The 21,993-nt window shown below is 38.7% G+C and overlaps 3 protein-coding genes across 4 annotated transcripts; 2 read left to right on the forward strand and 1 right to left on the reverse strand.

The window, feature by feature from the left end:
- Positions 1 to 6,438: 6,438 nt before the first annotated feature.
- LOC127788748 (uncharacterized) lies at positions 6,439 to 7,730 on the forward strand. The gene has a single exon (XM_052317346.1). It carries the CDS (start codon positions 6,450 to 6,452, stop codon positions 7,728 to 7,730), a length of 1,281 nt encoding a protein of 426 aa, XP_052173306.1. The 5' UTR covers positions 6,439 to 6,449.
- Positions 7,731 to 8,262: 532 nt separating this feature from the next.
- LOC127788749 (glutathione S-transferase T3-like) lies at positions 8,263 to 12,930 on the reverse strand. The gene is made up of 3 exons (XM_052317347.1): positions 12,853 to 12,930; positions 8,731 to 9,144; positions 8,263 to 8,646 (listed from the first exon to the last, which is right to left on the reverse strand). Exons 1-3 carry the CDS (start codon positions 12,928 to 12,930, stop codon positions 8,263 to 8,265), a joined length of 876 nt encoding a protein of 291 aa, XP_052173307.1.
- LOC127788859 (uncharacterized) lies at positions 12,765 to 21,033 on the forward strand. 2 transcript variants are annotated; one of them, XM_052317510.1, is made up of 2 exons: positions 12,767 to 14,864; positions 20,677 to 21,033. In XM_052317510.1, exons 1-2 carry the CDS (start codon positions 13,054 to 13,056, stop codon positions 20,681 to 20,683), a joined length of 1,818 nt encoding a protein of 605 aa, XP_052173470.1. In that variant the 5' UTR covers positions 12,767 to 13,053; the 3' UTR covers positions 20,684 to 21,033. The 2 variants fall into 2 exon arrangements, with proteins under 2 accessions (XP_052173471.1, XP_052173470.1); XM_052317511.1 differs by lacking the exon at positions 20,677 to 21,033 and having other exon boundaries at positions 12,765 to 14,868.
- The last annotated feature ends 960 nt before the right edge of the window (positions 21,034 to 21,993 follow it).

Consider the following 21,993-nt stretch of genomic DNA (forward strand, 5'->3'; position numbering starts at 1 on the left):
ATTAACTTTTTACATGAGTAAGGGAAAATATTTATATCATAAAAATATTTTGTTAATTATCAAAACTTAATTAATATGAGCAAGTTGGCTCAACAGGTACGACTATGAAATTGTTTACCAACCAGGGGCACAGAACAAAGTTGCTGATGCCTTGTCTCGACGGGATGACAAGCCTCAACTACTGCCTATCATGGGGCCAACTTGGGCAATTTGGCAACAGATCAAAGATGCATTAGGACAGTGCAGTCAAGATTTGATAGAGACTAACAAGGACAGTGATACAGTCAATGACTACAAGTACTGCAACGGTCTATTGTTATACCGAGGGAAGGCGTATGTGCCAGATGCTAATGATCTGCGCACTACCTTTGTGCGACATTTCCATAATTCGAGAGAATGAGGACATTCTGGAGTAAACCACACTTGGCAGCAACTTAACCGACTCTTTCATTGGGAGGACATGAAGCAATAGGTTGCTAGGAACGTGGCAGAGTGTGATACTTGCGAGCACGCCAAAAATGACTCGACACAACCCAATGGCCTATTGTAGTTGTTACCCGTGCCAGAGCAAATTTGGGAAGATTTGAGTATGGACTTTGTGAAAGGCCTACCGAAGTCGCAGGGGTATTCTTTTATCCTTATTGTGGTGGATAGATATAGCAAGTATGCTTATTTCATGTCGCTCGTGCACCCTTTCACTGCACAGTCTGTTGCACGAGTCTTCATGCAAACAATGGTCCGCTTGCACAGCCTACCCCAGACCATCATGATAGATAGGGACAGAATTTTTACCAACCATTTCTGGAAAGAGCTCTTTAAGACAATGGGGACAGAGTTATCTGCAAGCTCATCCTATCACCCACAAAATGATAGCCAAATTGAAGTCACCAATCAAACATTGAAGCAATACTTGAGGTGCTTTTCACAAAGCAACTCGCACACATGGGCCAATCGAATTGCATGGGTAGAATACTGGTATAACACATCTTACCACCAGTCTTTGGGGTGAAGCCCGTTTGAGGCAATATATGGGCAAACACGTCCTACATTGGTGTCTTACATGCCACAATCAGCAAAGATGGATATTGTGGACCGAGAGTTAATGGATAGAGACGAGCTGCTAGAAGAGTTGAAAGCCCACTTGTCTAAGGCGCAAACTCGAATGAAGAATTATTATGATTAGAGGCGTCTAAACCAACAGTTCCAAGATGGGGACTTGGTCTATGTGAGGCTACGACCACGGAGGCAAACGAGCGTCACACTTACAGCCAAGATTAAACTTGGCTACCACTACTACGAGCCTTACAAGATTTTGCAAAAGATTGGGCAGGTTGCATATAAGCTGGACTTGCCAGCTAGGGGTGTATGCGGTGCGGTTTGGCCGATCTGAATCATTTTCAACACGCCAAACCGCTAGTGTGATTTTTCGATCAAACCAGACCGCGGTTTGGTATGGGTGTGGCCAAACCGTACCAAACCGCACCGCATTTGCGGTCTGGTTTGGTACGGTTTACCATGGTTTGAAAATTTGGTACAAGTGAGATTTAAAATCACTAAAAATGCTACTTAAAAATGGCAAATAAAGATTACTAGTGATTACCATTATGATTACTAGTGAGATAACATCAAATAGTGCATGTCATCATACAATGAATATGCAACATACAATTATTTCCAAATATATATACGTACATGTAATTGAATATACCTACAGCAGAGAGTCTTAGATTGGGAACTGATAAGCTAAATTAAAATTTAAAAGTATTCAAACAAACAGAACATGCTCCTAAATGCCTTACCTCTGTATTATGTTTCTGCACCAACAAGGCAGCTTCTGTCTTAGCATTTACAAACTGCCATTGCAAGTGTTGATTGTACAAAAGCCTTATCAAATGCGCTTCAATAATGCGGTTCTCCCCTACCTTCCCCCTTATAACGTCAACAACAAAGCTGAGAACTGAGGGTGTCTCAATATAATTATTATTAATGATTCCAGAAACTGAATTTCTAACTTGAGATGGACTAGGCATTCCCTATTGGAGATTGTACACACACCTACCTGGAAGCAGAAGAGAAGACGATGGAAGGGTGCGGCGCCGGCGGCAGGGGCTAGGGTGGGGTGCCGAGTGCGATTGTAAGGGCTGGGCCACTGAGGTGCCGACGGATTTGTGATTGCAGGGTGCCAATTAGGGTTGCACGTGTGGGGGAAGGGACTGTTAGGTTGGTGTTTATAATAGTATTTTTTTATTATTATTTTCTGGGCAGTTCGGTTTTAAACCGAACCGCTTACTGTCCAAACCGCGAACCGTGCGGTTTGGACAGCCTTTAAACCGTTTCTAACCGCAAAAAAAAAAAAAAAACGACCGGTTCGGTTTGGTCTGGGCAGTTTTCGCGGTGCACCGGTTTTTTTGAACACCCCTATTGCCAGCTAATACTTGAGTCCATTCAGTGTTCCATGTTTCCCAGCTTAAGCCCAAGGTAAGCCACTTGATCGATATGGTGCATGACTTACCTGAGCTCAACGAGGGTACCACGCTGCTAGCCTAGCCCTTGCAGGTCCTAGACTACCATGTGGTTAAAAAGAATCGGAAGAAGACACCCGAGGCATTAGTTTAGTGGGAGAACATGTCACCAAAAAAAGCAACATAGGAGTCAACCGAGTACCTGGCCTACCAATTTTCGCACCTGCATCTTGAGGATAAAATGCTTCCGAATGGGCGAAGAATGTTAGGATCTCGAGTCTCAGCCCTTGAGGTTCGGGACACAGCGGGCTCAGACAACAGCCCGAACATTGGCGCATTTGACGATAATTCAAGGCAACCCGATAGCAATGAGAAGCATGTTGCACCAGTTGAGGCCCCACCTAACATACCAGTGGACCAGCTAGGCCAACATGAGCCATTTGAGGCCTTAGCCCACGACCAACCTGCAAGATCAGCCCAGAGTGCAGCCACAGAATGCCAGCCCAGCCCAACAAGATGAAGCCCACAAGACCAGGCCCATCACAGGCCCAGTCCAACAAGCTCATCAACCCAACTCGTGGAGCCCATTAGAGAGAGAGACTAACAACCAAGTCAGTTCACTTGATCTGGCTTATTTAATAGATACTTTAATTGTTTCATTTAATTGTTCTTTTAATTCAGCATTGATGTATTCTCTTTATTTTTAGCATTCATGTAGATGTTTCAGTTACATTTCTATATTCATGTACTTAGCATCCAAAGGGTCAGGGACAATCTACTATATGAGGCTTTGATCTACCTTCATTTGAAGACTTTTAAACAAATCAAAAACGTATCTTGTTGAAGTGTCCTCACACTTTTGGTTTCTCCCTGCTATCCTGTGATAGTTAGGTGAAAATCAGTCTTCCGGGGACTGGGGCATCCATCACCAAGTCCAAGCCCTAAGATCCAATTGTCCATCTAGTGCAATCTTAACCATATGTCACAGTTATATCTGATTGGCCATGTGGCATAAGGTTATCTCCAACGCTGACTTCATTTCCTCGCTAAGACATATTTTGAGGAGAAAATCGCTAGAAACCTCTCAACGGACTTCCCTATCCAACAATTTCCTCCTCAAATTTATATGAAGCTTCAAAAGGCTTCATATAAATGAGGAGTGATTTTTTGCTCTCTACATTTTTTCAATAGCTATCATCTGTTGCATTTGAGATTTGAATAAGACTCCAACGGCTCTATGTTACATTTGAAAGTTAAAGAAAACTATGGTGACAAGTAGCAACGGCGACGGTCGCGGCAAGGAGTAGAAGCGACAACAGCGATAGAGAAGAAGGAGCACTGGTGAGGCGCCCGCGACGAGGAGTAGTTGGGAAAAAGAAGCACCGGCAAGGAGAAACAGTGTGGTCGCGGCATGGAAGAAGAACCAAATCCAATTACTAGCAATAACGGCGGCGACGGCTCCATTCTCCAGCATCCAGCGACTACCTCTTCAATCTAGGTTTGTGAAATCTGGGTTTGTGATTTTTATTATGTGTTTTATATAAATTTTGTATATATTGAAGTATTGGGTTTTAATTATATTTTTGATTATTTTGTGTATTTAATTATTCATTTGTTTGTATGCGAATATTTGATTAATTTGTGTACTTGATTATACATTTGTTTGTATGCGAATATTTGATTAATTTGTGTATTTGATTATACATTTATTTGTATGCGAATATTTGATTAATTTGTGTATTTGATTATACATTTGTTTGTATGCAAAAATTTGATTAATTTGTGTATTTGATTATACATTTGTTTGTATTCAAAATTTGATTAAATTTTGAATTATGAAAATATTTTAAATAATTTTATTAAATAATCATATTTAAAAAATATTAGTAAATCTATTTACAAATATATTAAATATTATAAAAATCTAAAACTGTCATATTTATTATTAAATTATCAAATAACTAATAAATTTTATAGTAATAAAAATTATAAATGAGGTAAAATAAATAGAATTAAAATTTATTAATAAATAAATGAGATAGTGAGTGAAATAGAGAGGAGAATAGGGAGTGTGGTGTGAGTACGCACAATTTTTTAGACATAATTAGGATATGGTGTGAATTGTTTATAATATAATAAGAAATGGAATCAAGATGAGGGTTTCTAAGACCACAACTTAGTCAAGTATATAATTAATTATATATTGATTGCATTATTTTTATGTTATTTAGTTTTAGGTCTAGTGACTAATTTGAGTATCGAATGACTCACCAAATGATCAAACCCTACTCTTATGTTTATATGTCAAACAAGTCCTAGATAAAGTCGGGTTCAGAGACTTCTAAGAACATTTCAGGAAGTAAATCACAAACACGACTACTCATTATATATTTTTACTAATATTGTTGTATACACTTTTTTAATTGGGGTTGTTTCCAAAATCTCCCTGGCTTTCATTTCAACAACTACTCAATTTAGATTATTTGTAAATAATAATAATCATCACTAATACAAGGGTAAATTTGTCGTTTAAAACTTAATAATTATTCATTATTAAATTTGGAGTGCAACATATTTATTATCATAATGTATATTATCTTGTTGCCACTTGCTAATATGCATATACATATCTTAGATTATAATATATAAATATATATTATAGGTACATTCATATGTCTTAACTACACTCATTAACAATGCTCATATATTATTGTTAAATGGCAACTAATAAAGCACAAATGTTCTTCTATACAGATCACCGTTTTCCAATGCGAGCACACACGGGTGGGGGTGTGGGAGAGGAATCGAGCCCTCTCCTTGATTTTATCTCCCATTAAATAAATATTATATTATTCGATGAAAATAACATTACAATTTTGACTAATAAAAATTGGCAAACTCACTAACAATTATATATCAAAAGATTCCTTAATCAAGATTATGCTTTTGTTATCTGTCGTAATCATGGAATCATTAAATATTAATTACACCTTTGCTTTGCAAATAAAGTTACAACTTTGATCATTAGTTAAAACATAAAAATATAATAAAATCATTCTCAAATCAACGCATGTAGTGCATGCGTGTGCACACGTCATCTCCAATTTTATCCAGTTTCTGACGTGGCATTTGGGTGCCATGTGTGAAGAACTCTCAATTGTTCACTGTTTCTTCTTTTTTTCATATGATAAATTTGTTTCAAGTTAAATTTATATTTTTATCTTATATTTTTTGTACATCATTCAATTTTTTTGTTATGTCAATTATACATCCTTATATGTATTTTTAATTTAATTTAATTTATATGTGACTTTTTTTTATGATAAGTTAAATTTTATGTTGTTTTAATTACACTTTGTATTTATATGTTTTTAATCAATTTAACTCATGTATTTTGATATGTAAAAAATAATATTAAATTAATTTATTTTAATTTTTTTTATACATACATAAAAATATAAGAGTTAAATTTATTCAAAATAATAAAAAATTTAGATTACAAGATGAGAAAAAATTAAAATAGAGAAAAAGTTTCAACTCATAGTAAAAAGACAAAAAAACCCCTCAAGGGGTCAGGTTTGAGTGCAAGGCCTAAATCTAGCTATAAGAGCATCTCCAAGGGGGAGTGCTATTTTGGGGTGCTATTTTAGCATTTTACAACTTTGAATAGTGTTATGGAACTTTTAAATTTTACATCTGCTCCAATGACAAGTTGCAAATATAGGTGTCATTTTAATATTTTAATATTTTTTATTAAAAAATATAATTAAAAATTTAAATTTCAAAATTCAAATTTTGACCGCTGAAATTCAAATTTCAAAATTCAACCATTGAATTTGAAATTTTAAAATTTAACCGCCAAAATAAAAATTCAAAAATTTTAAATTCATCTATAAATATGATAATCTTTTTCATGTTTTCATTCATCTATATTACATTCTCTCTCTAAAATCATTCATCCTCTCATATTTGCATTCATCCATCAATATGAATCGTTATCCTAATATTTTAGGAGGGATCCTCAATATTGAGGAAGAAGATGATGATCAATTAGATATGCTGTATGATTCAACCAGAAGATCAGAAGGATCTAATCGTGGACGGGTAAGAAGGCATCGTGGTTCTGTTCCAGGCCGTAGAACAATTAATCGTGGTAGAGTTGAAGGCCACGAAAGACTCTATCATGACTATTTTGCAACCCCTTGTGTATATGAAGGGTTTTTTCGAAGGAGATTCCGAATGAGTCGTCATCTTTTTCTTCGAATTGCAAATGAAGTTGAACAACACGATCCATATTTCATCCAAACAATAGATGCTGTTGGAGTTCTTGGTTTGTCATCCATTCAGAAGATAACAGCTGCTTATAGAATTCTTGCTTACGGAACACCGGTAGATTTTGTGGATGAATACATCAGAATTGGAGAAAATACTGCCATACTTAGTCTAAGAAGGTTTGTGAAAGCTATTATTGCAGTGTTTGACGACCATTACTTGAGGCCACCAAACAATAGCGATATTACTCGATTGCTACAGATAGGGGAACAACGTGGCTTTCCCGGCATGTTAGGGAGTATTGATTGCATGCATTGGAAGTGGAAAAATTGTCCAACCGCATGGCAAGGTATGTATACTGGTCATTGTCATGAACCAACAATCATTTTGGAAGCTGTGGCTTCTCAAGATCTTTGGATATGGCATGCATTTTTTGGGCTTCCTGGTTCGCTGAATGACATAAATGTTCTAGATAGGTCCCCTATTTTTTCATTATTAGCAAATGGTCATGCTCCTCCAGTAAACTATACAATTAATGGCCATGAGTATACAATGGTATATTATTTAACTGATGGTATTTATCCAAACTGGTCGACATTTGTAAAAACAATTCCCTGCCCACAAGGTTTGAAGAAAAAACATTTTGCTAAAGGACAAGAGTCAGCAAGAAAAGATGTAGAGCGGGCATTTGAGGTACTTCAAGCCCGTTTTGCAATCGTGCGTGGACCAGTACGCTTTTGGGATGAACAAACACTTGCAGATATTATGAAAGCGTGCATAATAATGCATAACATGGTCATTGAGGATGAAGGAGATATTGGTAACAATGACTTTGATGGAAGTAATGCAAATCCACCTGTAGAAGTGTCGCATGCCTATACGCCAGAATTGGAAGACTTCATGCAAACCCATTGTCAGATTAGGGACATTGTAACTCATTCTCAACTACAATCAGATCTTATCGAGCATTTGTGGGAACTCCATGGCGAAGAATAATTTTTCCAATTTTAATTTCAAGTTGTATTTTCAATTTCAATTTCAATTTCAAGTTGTATTTTCAATTTCAATTTTAAGTTGTATTTTCAATTCCAATTTCAATTTCAAGTTGTATTTTCATTTCCATTTTCAATTTCAAGTTGTATTTTCATTTCCATTTTCAATTTCAAGTTGTATTTCAATTTCACAAGTACTTTCATAACAATCAAACTCTAATTTCAATTTCAAGATTTTTAGTCAATTTCAAAAATACTTTCATAACAATCAAACTTAATACATAGTTTTTCATTAATAATAACGACATAATAAATAATGACTAAAAAGTAAAACCCCGCTTTTTCATAATCTCCATCTTCAAGTTATTCCAATATGCTGCAGAAATTGGGTCCATACCAGTAGTGTCAGTTTCCATGATCTTCATTTCATATTGCCATTCATTATTCTTTTCTTCAACTTCTACCTTCTTTCTTTGAACTTCTAATTGCATTTCTTCAATTTCTAACTGTTTATGATGTTGCTCCAATGCTATCTCTTATTGAGCAAACATTTTCTCATGTCGCTCCGCTTTTTGTCGTTCCACTTCCATTCTTTGATTCCAGTGGTGATAATCTAGTATATCTTCAGCCCCGGTTTGCTTCTCTTTATTTTTAAATTGTTTCTTCGAAACTTTTCTACCCAATGGCCTATTGAGGTTGGGAGTAGACGATGGTTCAATGTCATCCCCTAAATGTGGAGTTGAATAACAAGATTCAACATGATTTGATTCAGTAGGACTACCAGTTGAATGGGTTTTTGCTCTTTTGTTGCTAGTGAGATTATCAGTCCATTTCCGCTCCATTTTCAAGATATTCCAACAATGCTCGTATTGAAATGGTCTTCTAATAATCTTAGCAAACATTTCTTTAGCTTCATCAACCTGAAAAACATATGAAATCATTAAATCAATAGTTCAAATATTAAATCATAGTAGTGTCTATCTAAAAAAAAACTCAATCATTACATTATTTTGCTCGGTGTGTCCACTTTGTCGCAGTCTTTCAATTTGACTATAAAAACCGACAAATTTGACACATTTTGCATTTATATCAGTCCAACGATTTTTAAAAGAAGCTTGCGAACGTTCTTCTTGATTGCCTCCATGAAGTTCTAAGTATTTCAATATTCTATTCCAGAAAGCACCACCTTGTTGTTCATTTCCAGTAATTGCATCTTTACTCGTGTTAAGCCACGCAGATACAATTAATTTATCTTCTTCTTGAGAGAAGTTCTTTGTTCTTTGCGATTTTCTCACTTTTAGAACGACTTCATCTTGTACTGACGCCAATATTGCGGGATTGGACCGCATAGTATCATCATATAAATCGGTGTTACTCATAAGCAAATCAGTGAAAGAACCGTCAAATTGAGAATCCATCTAAAAAACAATTAAAAAATATAATCAATTTAAAGAATGAGCATAAAATAATAAATTAAAATAAATTCTAACAATTAATTTAAATTCTAACAATTAACTAAAATACTTATTTTAAATTAAAATCAAAATATATAATTCTAACCTAAAAATATCAATTTAAATTCTAACAATTAACTAGAATAAAAACATTTATATATATGATTAATAATTAATTAACTAAAACAAAACATAACAATTAACTATAATTAATATATATAATTCTAATAATTAACTTTCAATAATTGTTTTACAACTCCCCACATACTGTTTAAATATTTATAATTAATTAATTAATTAATATATATTTATATATAACAACATAAACATTTATAATTAATTTATATATATATATTATAATATAGTTGGACGCTCCAGAGCCTTCCTCCAGCAAATCAATTGTAAACATTTTAATAATTATATACATATATATTATAAGATATTTGGGCGCCTCCAGAACTTTCCTTCCTCCAAATCAATTGTAAATATTTATAATGATTATATATTTATATATTATAACATACCTTGGCCTCCAGAAACTTCTCCTCCGCAAATGAATTGCTGCCCTCGCTTTTAACGCAATCCAGAAGCCTTTATCTTTTCTTCTCTGAAAATTAATTTCAGTTGCTCACAGCTCGCTCTCTCGCCCTTGCAATCCAGAAATTTTATTCTTTTTTGCAAATCAATTGCTCTGCTCACAGCTCGCCCTTGTCCTCCCATTCGCTGGCACTGTTTTTCCTCGCCTTGTTCTTCTTCTCACTCAGTGTTGTTCGCCCTCGCAGAAGCCTCTGGTATCCCTTGCTCAGCCCGTCTCCTCTATTCAGGTAATTATATATATATACATAATGTAAAATATAGCCGTTAATTTTTTGACCGTTGGTGAAATGCAACCTCTGATTTTCTTTTTCCAAAAGTTACAAAAATGGCACCGAATGAGAGAAGTTGCCATTTTACAACCTCATTTGCCACTCTCGTTGGAGTGAATATTTTGTATTTTCAGGTGCCATTTTGGCAGTTACACCGATGGCACCCCTAATGGCAACTCCCGTTGGAGTTGCTCTAAGGCTTTAGAAGGCAAGGACAAGTCCAACCCAAAGAATTTGGCCTGGACCAAGCCCCAAGACATACTGCCCTATTAGCCAAGTCGATCCAAAGGTCCAATTGTCCATTTGGTGCAATCTTAATCATATGTCATGGCTATATTTGAGCGTGCAATTTTGTTCACCCCCTTTAACAGGGGTGAAAAAGCAATGAAACGGCATGTAAGGGTGAAAAAGGCAATTAACATTTTCATGTCGTTTCGTTGCTTTTTCACCCTCACAAAAATTGTGACGGTGATGTTCACCCCCGTTAAAGGGGTGAACAAAATCGCACTCTATATGTGATTGGCCATGTGGCATAAGGTTATCACCAACGCTAACCTCAATTTCTCGCTAAGTCATATTTTGATGAGGAAATCGTTGGAAAACTCTCCAACGAGCCTTTCTATCCAACAATTTCCTTCTCAAATTTATATGGAGCTTCAAAAGATTCCATATAAATGAGGAGTGATTTTGTGCTCCTTACATTTTTTCAATGGTTATTATCTATTGCATTTGAGATTTGAATAAGACTCTAACGGCTCTCTACTGTATCTGAAAGTTGAAGAAAATTCTGGCGACGAGCAGCAGTGACGACAATCACGACAAGGAGCATAGGCAATAGAGAAGAAGGAGCACTAGCAAGGTGGCCGCGACGAGGGTCAGCAGAGAAGAAGGAGTATTGGCAAGGAGAAGCAATGTGGCCGTGCGCGTGAAAGAAGAACCAAATCCGACTACCAGCAATAGCGGCGACGATGACTCCTTTCTCCAACATCCAACGACTATCTCTTCAATCTGGATTTGTGATTTTTATTATGTATTATATATATATATTTTGTATATATATTAAGTATTGAGTTTTAATTATATTTTGATTATTTTGTGTATTTAATTATAAATTTATTTGTATGTGAATATTTGATTAATTTGTGTATTTGATTATACATTTGTTTGTATTCAAAATTTGATTAAATTTTGAATTATGAAAATATTTCAAATAATTTTGTTAAATAATCATTTTTAAAAAATATTAGTAAATTTATTTACAAATATATTAAATATTATAAAAATCTAATACTGTCATATTTATTATTAAATTATGAAAAATAACTAATAAATTTTATAGTAATAAAAATTATAAGTGAGGTAAAATAAATAGAATTAAAATTTATTAATAAATAAGTGGGATAGAGAGTGAAATAGAGAGGAGAATAGGGAGAGTGGTTGGAGCATGCACAATTTTATAGGCATAATTAGGATAGAGTGGGAATTATTTATAATAATATAATAAAAAGTGAAATAAAGAGGAGGTTTCTAAGAGCACAACTTTTCAAGAGTCAAGTATATAATTAATTATATATTGATTGTATTATTTTTATGTTATTTAGTTTTAAGTCTAGTGACTAGATCAAACCCTACTCTTATGTTTGTATGTCAAACAAGTTCTAGATAAAATCGGGTTTAGAGACATCTAAAAACGCTTTAAGAAGCAAATCACAAGCAAGAGTACTCATTATATATTTTTAGTAATATTGTTGTATACACTTTTTTAATTGGGGTTGTTTCGAAAGTCTCCCTGGCTTTCATTTCAACAAGTACTCTAGATTATTTGTTTGTAATTAGGCCCCATAATGTTGTTTGTTTCCGCTCTTTGTTAGCTTTTATTTGTGTTGGCCTATGCTTAGAGATGGCAAAATGGGCCCGGCCCGAAACCGGGCTAGGGCCAGCAGTTTGCTGGCCCATTTAAGGCCGGGCCGATTTGGCCCGGCCTGCTTGGCCCGGCGGGCCAAATGGTGGCGGGCCGGGCTGGCCCGCTTGGCCCGCCGGCCCGTTAATCGCCGCGGCCCACAAAACCCCCCCCACCCTCAGCCTCGCCTCTCTCTCGCCCTCGCCCTAACCCTAACCCTAACCCTAACCCTTGCCCTCACCCTCGCCTTCACCCTCGTCTCGCCCTCTGTCATTCTCGCCCTCGCCCTTGGCTCTCGCCCTCGCTCGCCCTCGTCTCGCCCTCGCCCTAGTCATCGCCCTCGCCCTCGCCCTCGCCCTCGCCCTCGCCCGCGCTCGCCCTCTGTCTCGTCCTCGCCCGCGCTCGCCCTAGCCCTCGCTCTCGCCCGCGCCCGCGCTCGCCCTCTGTCTCGCCCTCGCCCGTGCCCGCGCCCTAGCCCCTGGCCCGCGCCTCTTGCTCTCGCCCTCGCTCCTCAGTCGCCTGCGCCCCTCGCCATCTCTCGCTTACTGCCTCGCTCACGCTGCCTGTCTCTGACTTTCAAAAATTTGGCGGGCCCGTTTGGCCCGCGGGCCTGTGGCGGGCCGGGCTAGGGCCAGCAATCTGCTGGCCCGTTTTTAAGCGGGCCAAATGCCAGCAATCTGCTGGCCCGTTTTTAAGCGGGCCGATTTGGCCCGGCCCGCTTGGCCCGCGGGCCACTTGGTGGCGGGCCGGGCCGGCCCGGCTCGGCCCGTTTGCCATTTCTACCTATGCTATTGCTAGCGGACGCGGGTAACATGTCAGCACTCCACAAATCCAACAGAAACCAAGTCTTGTTGAGCCGCTGACAGACAAGCTGCTCGGCTCATTTAGAAGACGAAATAATAATACCGGCAACTCTTTCGCTTTGACAATGGCTGTTTTACAAGAACGCACCAGTCTGGGACGTCGTCGTATCGTATCTGTCATCGTCTCTATACGGCGTAGGTCTATTATTGGTCAAGCTTCAACACAGTGAGACGACGAGAGTTAGGGTTTCTGATTGTGCATTATCTCCTCGGTGCCTAGGGTTTTTCATTCCAAGCCATTGCTATGGATCTTCTCCAGTCATACACAGACGGCGAAATCGATGGCGACGACCAACAGCCCCAGGAACCAGACGAGTCGCTTCGGAACCCTAGCTCAACCGCCTCCGACCACCACTCCTCGCCGGAATCTTCGCCGGTCCGAATCTCCCTCCCCGCCAAATCGTCCGCCCCCAAAGTCGATGACACCACTCTCGCCCTCACCGTGGCCCAGACCAATCGAACCCTAGCCAAGCCGCTCGACCCCAAGCAACACGTCGTCGCTTACAATCCCACTTACGACCAGCTCTGGGCGCCGATCTACGGCCCTTCGCATCCCTACGCCAAGGACGGTCTCGCCCAGGGCCTCCGCAATCACAAGCTAGGGTTCGTCGAAAACGCCGCGATTGAGCCCTTCGTTTTCGACGAACAGTATAATACGTTCCACAAATACGGTTATGCGGCTGACCCCTCGGCCTCGGCCGGGTTTAATTACGTCGGAGACTTGGATAGGTTGAAGGAATGCGATGGCATATCGGTGTATAATATACCCCAGCACGAGCAGAAAAAGCGGAGGCTTGAGAAGAAGAAGGATAAAGAAGAAGGGGAAGGCGAAGGCGAAGGCGAAGGCGTCGATCAGGTTGATCAGACGGAGGTCCAGAATCCGGCGTCGGAGGCGTGGTTATTGAAGAACCGGAAGAGTCCATGGGCGGGAAAGAAGGAAGGGTTGCAGGCGGAGTTGACGGAGGAGCAGAAGAAGTATGCGGAGGAGTATGCGAAGAAGAAGGGTGAAGAGAGAGCTGGGAATAGTGAAAAGGGTGAGTTGGTTGCTGATAAGAGTACATTCCACGGGAAGGAGGAGAGGGATTATCAGGGTAGATCGTGGATTGCGCCACCTAAGGACGCCAAGGCCACGAATGACCATTGTTATATACCAAAGAGATTGGTCCATACTTGGAGTGGGCACACAAAGGGTGTGTCTGCCATTCGGTTTTTCCCTAAGCATGGCCATTTGATTCTCTCGGCTGGAATGGACACGAAGGTGAAGATTTGGGATGTGTTCAATTCGGGTAAATGTATGAGGACTTACATGGGGCATTCAAAGGCAGTTCGTGATATATGGTTTTGCAACGATGGGACTAAGTTTTTGACTGCTGGATATGACAAGAACATCAAGTATTGGGATACAGAAACGGGGCAGGTGATATCAACATTCTCAACAGGGAAGATACCTTATGTGGTCAGGCTGAACCCAGATGACGATAAGCAGAATATTCTTTTAGCGGGCATGAGTGACAAGAAGATTGTTCAGTGGGATATGAATTCTGGGCAAATCACTCAAGAATATGATCAGCATTTGGGAGCAGTTAATACCATCACTTTTGTGGACAACAACAGAAGGTTTGTCACGTCCAGTGATGATAAATCTCTCCGTGTTTGGGAGTTTGGTATTCCTGTGGTTATAAAGTATATCAGTGAGCCTCACATGCATTCCATGCCATCCATAGCTCTTCACCCCAACACAAACTGGCTAGCAGCCCAGAGTTTGGACAACCAGATTCTTATCTACAGCACTAGGGAAAGATTTCAGCTTAATAAGAAGAAAAGGTTTGCAGGGCACATAGTGGCTGGATATGCTTGCCAAGTCAATTTTTCACCTGATGGAAGATTTGTTATGTCGGGAGATGGCGAGGGTAAATGCTGGTTTTGGGACTGGAAGAGTTGCAAAGTCTTTAGAACTCTAAAGTGTCATGAAGGGGTATGTATTGGTTGTCAGTGGCATCCATTGGAGCAAAGTAAAGTGGCAACTTGTGGCTGGGATGGCTTAATTAAGTACTGGTAAGAAATCTCGTTCTTAATTTTTTATGATTATTCTTATGCATGGTTATGTTGCATATTAAATATTTCATGATATCTTGTGTTTATTAACTTGCTCCATGTCTGTTTCCATTTGTCAAATACTAAATCACTTAAAAACTCTTACAAGTATTTTAACATTGATTTGTTATTGGCGTAAAGAACTCACTCAATCTGGCTGATAGAAAGTAAGAGTAACAAACTTCTGCATGTTCTCATATACTTATGGAAAGAAATCTCACCTTCTTCATCCCCTTGTGCCTCCTCTGCATTTTCCTCAACTACTTCCTCTTCCAGCCTTTCCTCTTCTTCCTCACCCTCTTCATCAGAACCCTCCATTTTTAGCATTAATCTACTGCATTGCCCTGGACTGTACTTCTCTCCACATTTGAAGCATGGGCCCAATTGTCTCCTCTGCTCCATAGTTTGATTCTTGTTTGCCCCTTGACCTGTGGCATTCTTGGCCCCTCCTTGACCTGTACCCCAGGTTACAGCCTTGAAATTACCCCCTAACTGTGTGTTTTTACCCTGGCTAGGCTGTGTCCACACTTTATTCTTCTTGAATATTGCCTGCAATGTCAGTTCTTGCAGCCGGGCTTTCTCCGCTGCTTGTTTAACCGATGATGGCATCATCATCTTTACCATCAATCACAACTCATCCTTCAATCCACTAATAAAGCTTGACACGAAATAGGGTTCAATCAAGCTTGGTTGGGCCACCCATATTAATGTCCTCAGTGTCACATTCCTAGGGTTACCTAGGGTTGTGATTGGAATTGGGGGAAGAAATCAGAATGTTAGAATTGAAGGAGGGGGAGAAATCAATAGAAAAAAGAGGGAGAATTAGAGAAGAAATGAGAGAGAGATAGTGAGAATTAGGAAGATAGAATTTTCATTTCATTACACATGATATCCATCCTCTTACAATTGGCCTTTTTATAGGCATAGCTAGCTGCTTAACTAATTTCTAATACCCATGTGCTCCTAACAAATTGCAAAATATCCCTAACAAACTATTATACCCTATTACAATAATGCCCCTCTATTGCTCCTGGGGTCATGACACTCAACTATTCAAACCTCTTTAGGTAGTCTTCAACCGATCCCTCTTGCCTCAATTTGTTAAATTCTTCCACCACATCCGCCATGCTCTTCTCACCAAATTGGCCACACAATTCTTCTGAAAATTCCAGCCAAGTCACTGCTCCACCCTCAGCTTGTCTCCAACCTCGATACCATGCGTCAGCAGTATCGTTGAGACACGCTGCTGCCATAGTTACCTTTTGCTCCTCACCGATCTGGTACAATTTGAAAAATCTCTCACAACAGCAGACCCACCATCTTGGTTTAACCCCCTCAAAGATTGGAGTTTCCAATCGAGGCATGGGTGTATGGCTAAAACCTGAAGAAGAAGGACCCCTCACTTGATTTTCTCGCTCCCACGCAAGCCTATCTTCAGCAGCCTGCAATCCATCCAGTCTGGGCAAAATACCATCCCGGTCCAAGATCGGTTCGGGACCTGTTCTTGGAGGGAAATTCCCTGGTAGACAGAATTGTGGCAAGGCGGACAACATGTTAAACATGCTGTCGATCTTCTGCCCATAGTAGTCCGCCCTTTCTTGGCCCTTCTCCAGCTCACGTATGCTATCCTTCAGGGCTGCCATATCCTCCTGACTTTGAATCTTTGTGGCTTCCATGTCCTCCTGCGTGTGTGACATACCCGACTCCCAAAGCCTGCATGCAAGACTCAAGCTGCTTCACTCGCGTGCCTTCCGCCATGGCTTGGTCGTTCTCTAACCACTTCCGACTGTCCGTAACCATCGAACTCCTCTGCCGTATGCCGCAGTCTAACACTGTTGTTGATTCGCGCTTGGGAGCCGTCGAAGATCATCGGCTCTGATACCAAATTGTTAAGCCCTTAGGTTAAGGGCTGCGCAATTGGCAGAATTTCGAGAATAAATTCGATTGAAAGACAGAATTTGGGGAGAAAAAGAACGAGACATCGACCATATTCTTCTCTCTGAAACGTTTACATAATTCCTTCGCAAAGTCAATCCATCAGGTCTCAACACCCTTAGACCTGGCCCATCCTTGGTACTTGGAGTCAGCTGTATCATTCAGATAGGTTGTGGCCAGACTAATCTGCTGATTTGCAGCTATATTGTAGTATTGAAAAAAACGTTCACATCGGCGGATCCACCACCTTGGCTTTGATCCGTCAAATAGAGGTATCTATAACCTCAACGTTGGTGTATGGTTGGGAGAGGGAGGGGTGAATTCCCTTACCTGATCACCAGACTCCAGGTTGGGTACTTCCTCCGCCTCTATAACTCCTTGTGGTTGCGGAAGAATGCCTTGACTGGCCAAGTCCGATTCAGAGACCTATCAGGGAGGAAATTCCGGTGGTAACCGGAATTGGGGAAGGGATCACAGCATATTGAGCATGCTGTTGATCCTATGGCTGTATTGTCTCATTGTCTCCCGATTTCTTTCCAATTATCACTGCTACTCTCCCTTGTAACTGTCAAGTCCCCTTGCATGTTCTCTTAATCATAGCCATAGCTTCCCTGCTTTTAGTGACAGCCTCTTGCGTCTGATTCATTCCAAACTCCAATGTTTCCATTCTACATTCCAATTGTTTCAACCTTGTTCCTTTCGCCATGGTTTGCACTTCACTGCCTCTTGATCAGGTAGATCTGAATTCCCCACTCACTGATCATGATCACACTGTGATCCGATCATCCCTTCGATCTGCGCCAGATCAATTGCTTTGCCAAGATTTGCTGGCTCTGATACCAGAATGTCGAGCCTCAGATCTGAGGTTAGGCCAATTCTGGAATTATATGTAGGGTGTAGAATTTGGAGGGAGAATTTGAAGAGGGAAGGGGGGAGAATTAGATAGAAGAGAGCGAGGAGGAGGAAAATAAATGGAGGGAAAGAATCAATAGTCTCATTCATGATTCCCACCCCCTTGCACATGGCCTTTTATAGGCTACTTCCCTTGGTTTGAAATATCATAACTGAATAGGTACAATCAACTAAAGCTGTAACTGCCTAATACAATAGGCTTATTCACTCCACAGTTACAATCGTACTATCATTACAATAATATCCTTAGGGTCGTGACATAAAGCTTGGGATCTATGCATCTAACTGATAGATTCAACTTGTAACAAGCCAGCATGGCTGATAAGTGACATGGTATTTTGTGGTCATTATTGATGGGCTGTTTTTTCATGTTAATAAGTTTACTCAAGTCCAATTCAATCTTACAATGTATTGCAGTTAGAGTAAGGAGTAGATATGGCTAAACATTACAAGACAGGTTAGAACCAAAATGAATTTTTGAGAGACTAATATCCAAACTTCAACTAGTCCTGTTGGAAAAGCGAGTATTGGAACTTCAACTATTCCAAATAAAAAATAATAATTATTCAAGCTGCAAAGTGGCCTTGTATGGATTTTCATTATCTCGGCTTCAGTGTTATGGATGCAATATGACAAGGGACTTGAATCTTCCGTGGCTTGTCATTGGGAACTACTCGGTTGCAGGCGAAGCCAACTTGTCTTCCTGGGAGCAAAATTTTAAACTAAATAATTAGTCTCGGCACAAATTGTAAATTAAATGGGAGCTTCTGTGGACATGTGAAATTGCCATTGTTTTCCTTGCTGCTCTTAGCTGGTCTGTCATAAACAATGATAAGATATATTCCAACCTAGGCTAGATAACTGGAGCGAGGATGGCAGGATACGACCTAAGTTCATTACTTGGCATTTCTAGAGTTCTCTTTTATGGCGTACTCTGCTATGCAGATTTTAACCTTTGCTGGCATTTGGTTCACAATCATTTGCGGTCAATCTGCAACTCTAAATCTTTATCATTGATATATATATGTATATATATTTATGGTCTCGTGGATCTGATCTGATCTGATGGGGTAAAATTTTAATCAACAATGCAAATGCTCCCCCTCCTTCTGTCTAGCCTCACTAAGAGTATCACATGACTGCCTATATCTGGTTTAATCCCTTGAAGGAATGGCAGGGGTGTCTGGCAGTGCGTGCTTCCCCATCATGTCAAACCACATGTTTTAGTGTTAGGCCTTGTCTTATGCTGTTGTGTGCTGCCTTATCAGGTTGAGTAGTTCCCATTGTGCTTTATATTCTTTGTGCACTCAACCATTCTGATTCCATTCTTCAAGGACCATCACGAGAGCCTCCAGCAATCTCTGAATGCATCCTTAAGTAGCTTTATCTGCGAGCTATCCTGGGGACAAAGACGTTAGGGTAATGGGATAATGGTTCTAGCCTGGCCATGATCCCCTGGGGATTTTCCAGGACTTTGTGGGATGGGTGAAAAAGTGAGCTGCTTTAGAACCAGATGAATCTTAATAAATTCAGTTTTCTTTGTTCTCTGAATCCATGGTTTGGTGATTTAGGTTCCAGTTTCTATGTGAGAGATTGAAGAGGTCGGTTCTGTTCTGAGTTGGTTCATTGCATTGTTGTTAGAATCGTGCAATTCACAATTCGAATCATACAATTCGACTCGATTCATATAGAAATCGAGTCGAATCTATAGGGTGAATCGAAAATCCCTTAGAATTGACCGTGAATCGGACGAATCGATTATGAATCGCACGATTCGTTCGATTCGTGCGACTTCATCTGCATGTGCGCTTTAATCAAATATTCGTCCGATTTGGCTATGTTTGAAGACAAAGAAGAAGATGAAAATGATGAAGCTCTTGAAGTTGAAGATGAAGATGATTGATAATTAGTGAAGATTATGGACAATAGAGTTTATTACCTAATAGTTGTATTTTTTTTTTTTTTTCTAGCTTGTTATTTTGAAAGTGGTTTGGTTTGGTGCAATTTGAATTTAAAAGCAACATGAATATACTTTTGTCTTTCGGTAATTTTAAACTTAGCAAATATATTTAGAAGTATTATTTATCTATTTATATTTAAAAGAATTGATTATGGTGGGCACATTATTTATTTTCTATGGATATATATTATTTATAGTTGAAATTGATAATGTGTATTGAATATTATGATTCGATTCTCGATTCACATTCATAAAATAAGGATAAGGATTTTGATTCTCGATTTAACAATTGGTTTGCCTGAACCAACACAACAACTGAGCAAATAAAAGCTGGTTGCTTTTATTTTGTTGGATTGTCTGTATATTTGTTCAAAGGCCATTTGCCATGGGGCTATCAACAAGTGAGAGGGCTGCGGGACCATAACCAAGAGATGTCTCATTAGATGCCTGACGAGATTTGTAAAGCTGGCAACTTAAATTGACATGTGATACTTTTTTAACTTTGTCTCCATAGACACACAGACAAACAAAACCTGGGAAAATGAAACCTCTTTTGTTTTGCTTTAATTTTTTTCTATTAGATTATTTTCTCAAGGTTCAGGATTGTTGTCCTTTTGCTTGACATTTGTTGTGTGGGATTAACAACCTAACTCTCCACCTTTTTTATCTCGTTTGTTGGAACATGGAGGGAACTTGTTATCATTTCAAAACTTAGTCCTTCAAGCAACTGCCTCTGTGTCATGAAGTGAACTTCATTTTTTCCCCAATTGCTCAATAGAAAATTTTCTCATCTGAGTAGGGAAATGCATTCTCACGCCTTGTTACATCACATTGGTAATGAAAAATAAAGCAACTCTCTTTCTCTTTCTTACGCCTTGTTTTTATGTGCTTTTTCTTGGTGCTTATTGCCTGTGAAGTTATGTCATCGGTTCAAAGGCTAATATATTTTTCATCTCTGCCTTGCAGGGACTAGTCTCCTGAACTTTCAAGGTTCCCAAATTATCGAAGCAACCTACTGCCTTTTCAAACTGTTTTAACCAGATTGTATACTAGATACACTACTCTAGGATGAGTTTCCTCTGTTTGAAATTATATGCACATGTACACAACTCAAGTGTTGAGAATGGCATCAATGTACCTTACTGCCCTCTGTTTTTTTGGTTCCCACCTCTCTGGTTAGTAAGTAGTCAGTTGCTTATGTGAAGGGGTTTTCTGATTAGGTTTTTGTACTTATCTCTTCCGATTTTTAGCTTATTCCCCCTTCATTGTGTACACACAGTAATTTCTCTTTCACTATAAAATAACTATAGGTTTTGGGATTAATGCTTGTGATTGTTGTTGTTGTAGCTTCTGGATTCTGGTAGCTTTAGCCGGGGCTTTTCGAGCTTGATTGGGTGTTTACCATCCCTGCACCTTGTCTTGTGTTTGAATTGGTTGATGCTTTGGAATGTGAATTGGGTTCATCATCGTCCTTATAAGTCTTAATCTCACTAGATGAGGGATCGACCCGAGTCGGGTCTGAAATGCATATTGTATAAATTGAGTAGAAATATAGAGGGCATTAGCTGTGTCTTTGTAGTCTTGCATATTGTGGTTTCTGGTTACCGTCCCCTCCTACTTCATTTCTGAAGGCATATATGTGTGTGTTCAGATGGTATCTGTCCAAATTATTTATTTTAATTGTTTGGTTAATTGATGAAACGTGTTTTTAATTTATAAAATAATGATTGCTTGCTCTTCATTTTGGCTTAAGAACCAGGAATTAGTTGTCACATTGTTAAGGAAAACTATTCATTTTGGCCTGAATTTAAGTAAAAGTTAATTAAGCTTTTTACTTCTAATTTAAACAATTCACTTTTTGAAAAATCATTAACCTACTGTAATGGTAAATACTATTTGCTATAATTTAATACATTTTATGAGTGTTAACATTTTAATATTGTTAATGTATTATATGTCTACCTTTTTAAAACTCGAAATTTATATTTTTGTCTTTATACTTTCTTGTTTTTTCTATGAGTACATGAACTTTTCGTTATTTCAATTATTTATCTAAACTTGATTTTTAAGTTAGTTTAATTATTATATTTTGATTTTTTGTGTGTGATAATTATTATTTTTTATTTTAATTACACTATTTTTAAGTCAATTTAACTTTTACGTATAAAAAATATAAAATGAGATAATAAAATATACATTACACTTTGTTCACATTAAAGTAAATGATTAAATTTATTTGAAAATATAAATCTTGATGAATTATACGAAAAAAAAATAAAATTA

This window comes from Diospyros lotus, chromosome 13, assembly GCF_014633365.1.
Source record: "Diospyros lotus cultivar Yz01 chromosome 13, ASM1463336v1, whole genome shotgun sequence".
Taxonomy (NCBI): domain Eukaryota; kingdom Viridiplantae; phylum Streptophyta; class Magnoliopsida; order Ericales; family Ebenaceae; genus Diospyros; species Diospyros lotus.

What these genes read in the sequence shown, in the direction of transcription:
- LOC127788749 (XM_052317347.1), bottom strand. Translation starts at nt 12,930, where the DNA reads ATGACAGATACGATACGACGACGTCCCAGACTGGTGCGTTCTTGTAAA. An exon ending in TCAAAGCGAAAGAGTTGCCG is followed by an intron (nt 9,145 to 12,852) that starts GTATTATTATTT and finishes ATTGTTTTTTAG; the next exon opens with ATGGATTCTCAATTTGACGG. An exon ending in GACACACCGAGCAAAATAAT is followed by an intron (nt 8,647 to 8,730) that starts GTAATGATTGAG and finishes TATGTTTTTCAG; the next exon opens with GTTGATGAAGCTAAAGAAAT.
- LOC127788748 (XM_052317346.1), top strand. Translation starts at nt 6,450, where the DNA reads ATGAATCGTTATCCTAATATTTTAGGAGGGATCCTCAATATTGAGGAA.
- LOC127788859 (XM_052317510.1), top strand. Translation starts at nt 13,054, where the DNA reads ATGGATCTTCTCCAGTCATACACAGACGGCGAAATCGATGGCGACGAC.